This window comes from Sinocyclocheilus rhinocerous, unplaced genomic scaffold (assembly GCF_001515625.1).
Source record: "Sinocyclocheilus rhinocerous isolate Xijiao unplaced genomic scaffold, SAMN03320098_v1.1 scaffold335, whole genome shotgun sequence".
Lineage (NCBI taxonomy): Eukaryota > Metazoa > Chordata > Actinopteri > Cypriniformes > Cyprinidae > Sinocyclocheilus > Sinocyclocheilus rhinocerous.
In genome coordinates this window covers 484,137-487,115 of record NW_015659708.1, presented here as the reverse complement: position 1 = coordinate 487,115, position 2,979 = coordinate 484,137, and the positions used below count along the sequence as shown (strand labels likewise).

The 2,979-nt window shown below is 35.6% G+C and overlaps 1 protein-coding gene across 2 annotated transcripts in view; it reads left to right on the top strand.

The window, feature by feature from the left end:
- LOC107724112 (voltage-dependent calcium channel gamma-7 subunit-like) overlaps nt 1-2,130 on the top strand; it is a 24,237-nt gene extending 22,107 nt beyond the window's left edge. Inside the window, exon 7 of one of the 2 annotated variants that reach the window (XM_016532906.1) lies at nt 1-2,130. In XM_016532906.1, coding sequence (XP_016388392.1) covers nt 1-204 — 204 coding nt within the window. In that variant the 3' untranslated portion in view covers nt 205-2,130. The other variant, XM_016532905.1, reaches the window with a different exon arrangement.
- Nucleotides 2,131-2,979: the final 849 nt, after the last annotated feature.

Sequence of the window (2,979 nt, the reverse complement as noted above, 5' to 3'; positions counted from 1 at the left end):
CGCTCTTCCTCGGGCCCCTCGTCCGGGGCCAACTATCACCTCCCACCTGCTTCCTCCTCCTCTTCCTCTTCCTATCCTCACAACATCCACTCCTCCCATTCCGTCGGCCACGCCCCTCAGTCCCTCCCAATGGCCACGCCCCCATCTGCAGTCCCGCCCCCTCGCTACCATGCGCATATGCGTATGAGCGCCTCCCCTTGTTAGATTTCCTCTGTTTAAGATACTTAAACAACTGAAATATGGGCATAACATTAGACAAGAGGATAAATCTCCAGAGACTATGGGATCAAAAGGGTGCTAAGTTGAAAAGAGGTAGACGAGGAAGCGCTTCACTTACAATTCTGTGCCTGAATGAAGTTTAACAGGTTCTCAGAGCAAGATTAATAAGTGAAGGAATAGCATTTATACATATAGAAAGAATGTATGGAGAAGAAAGGTACAAAATACTGACTTGCTGAAAAAAGTTGAAAACAACTGTATACATATTTAAATTTCTATGTAAAATGTTTAAATCTTATTGCACACCATAACATTTTTCATCCCCTCATACCTCATATATCATGAGCACCATGAGGCTATTTATACCATTTCTTGTTTATACTAAAGCAAAAAGACACGAATGTGCCCTAAAGAGGGCGGATTTCTTTTAATGGTGTCGCAGATTTATTTCAGCGGACAATTTCTGTACACAGTGTATCAAGAGCAGTAGTCATCTAGTGTAGTCCAACATATTTACCTACACGTTTTATCATGTGGGCAAAGAAAACTTTAGGTTCAGGGGGTTCGATTTGTCCTTTACTATCAATTTGTAATGTTTTTAGATTTGTACATCAGGGTAGATGTTCTACAAAGCTGGCTGATGTTTCTTTACTGGGATGTTGTACGCTTGGCCCCCACGGCCCTCAATATGCCTTGTGTTTTCTTGTGCTCTCATATTAAAAAAAATAATGTTTTGAAAACATTTAGTAGTGGTATAGCACGATACAAAAAGGAAACGTTTGAAAATGTTAAACATATTTACCTTAACCTAGAATGGAGGCTGACTCCTGTATGAATTCACTGTTCAATCATCATCTTAAAATTGCAGCCGTTCTCGTTTATTATTGATATTATTACTACGACTATTAATTGAGTTGTTTATTATACAAAATTGATTGTAAACCTGCGTACCTGTTATAACGGAAGCTGTTGTACATCAGCCCTGCAGTGTTTCAGAGATCATGTTTTAGAGTAATATGGGTTAATGAAAAATAGCAGAAATCAACATGAGGGAGAATTTAGAACTAAACAATGTGCTTGAGAGCGCCTGGTATATTGCGCCATCTACTGGCCATGCAGTATTAGTGCATTAAAGCGCTGAAGTACCTTGTCTGATCCACAAGTTGTATGAAATCTGTATTCGATTCATTGACTAAAATGAGGCAGAGTCAGCACTTCCATATACCTGGTGCCTGCGGATGCTGCATCGATTGAGCAATGCAGTAAAGACAATTTGTACAGTATGATTATTATACCAATAAATCAGTCCCTTTTCCTAATGCATAAACGTCGACCTTTGTCGAAATATATCCCTTAATATATATTAGCTAATAGATATTATTATAACGTCCTGTTATGCCCTTAAGACTAAAATTTTAATGCACAGAAGCTTGAGATATTTTCCAGAGTGTTATAACTGAGAGTTCATTATTGTGTGTAAATATTATGATCATAAATAGTTATGAAATACGAATAGTCATGAAGAACAGGACTGGCTCCTGCTGGATAGTAAATAAATACATAGTATAACAATTTATATTATAGCCATATCACAAGTGAAATATGCAGAATTGAACGTATGATTTATGGGAAATGAAAAGAGCAAGAGGAATGATTTTTGAATCCTAATATTTATTCAAGTATTGCTGGAGGTACAAATTTAGTCTGCTTTTAAGTCTGAAATGTGAATATCTGTTTCACATTTCAAAAATGTTTCTTGTCTTTTACTAATAATTGCGTTATAATGAGCTTTCTGCTCTCTCAGTTCCAGTTGACATTTGTTGTTGTTGCGCTCTATGCTGAGGGTCTGGCTTATAAATATGTATGTACCATTTTGCATGACTTTTTTTTCTCCCTTCATCCTCATGCCCTTTTCCTCTCAATGTTTTTTTTTTTTTTTTTGCTTTTTCCCAGTGGGCTGTCCTTTGTCTTGATTTGTCTCTCTCAAAGTCCCATTAAGTTGAAGCCGCCTCACTCATTTGACTTGTCTTTTCCTCTTTTACCCTTCATTTCTCTCTCTTCTCTCTCTCAGCCTTCCTGTCTTTACTTTTCTGTTTTCAGTTATCAGTTTTGCATGCCTTTCATTCCATAATGCCAAAGCAATTGTGCCTGACTTAAGATGATGATGACAGTTATTATTATTATTATTATTATTATTAAAACTGTGGTATTTCTTCTTTGTAATCTGGAATTTGCTTAATAAAAAATTAAGAAACTAAAACAAATTGCACATCAAATGACTCGTGTTTTCATTTCTAATACTTTTCTAATACATTTCTAATGCGTTTCTAATATTTACTGCATACTGTATGCTTGTACTTTAATTTGATATTTAAATATAGGACAAAAATACTAGAATGGTTATTACATGATATGCCATCATAAATACAACTTAAGCCTACATTACAGAAAGCTGCTTTTTCTGGTTATGCTTTATTTTATCACAGTGTACTTATACATTGAAGTACTGAGCAATATTAATTAACTACTTTTACTTACTATATGGTTAGGGTTTAGATGAGGGTTTAGGCCGGGTTAGTTGTATGTCATTATGCATAATTTATTGTTATTACTATGTACATGTAGCATAACATAAGAAGTTTTTTGTGCAGGCAGTGAAAACTGCTATATATTTTTTCTTCTTTAAAATAAGGATGTGTAAAAACAAGTCTAGGTCACATTTTACCCCAAAATAATAATAATACACCCCCCCCCATTGAA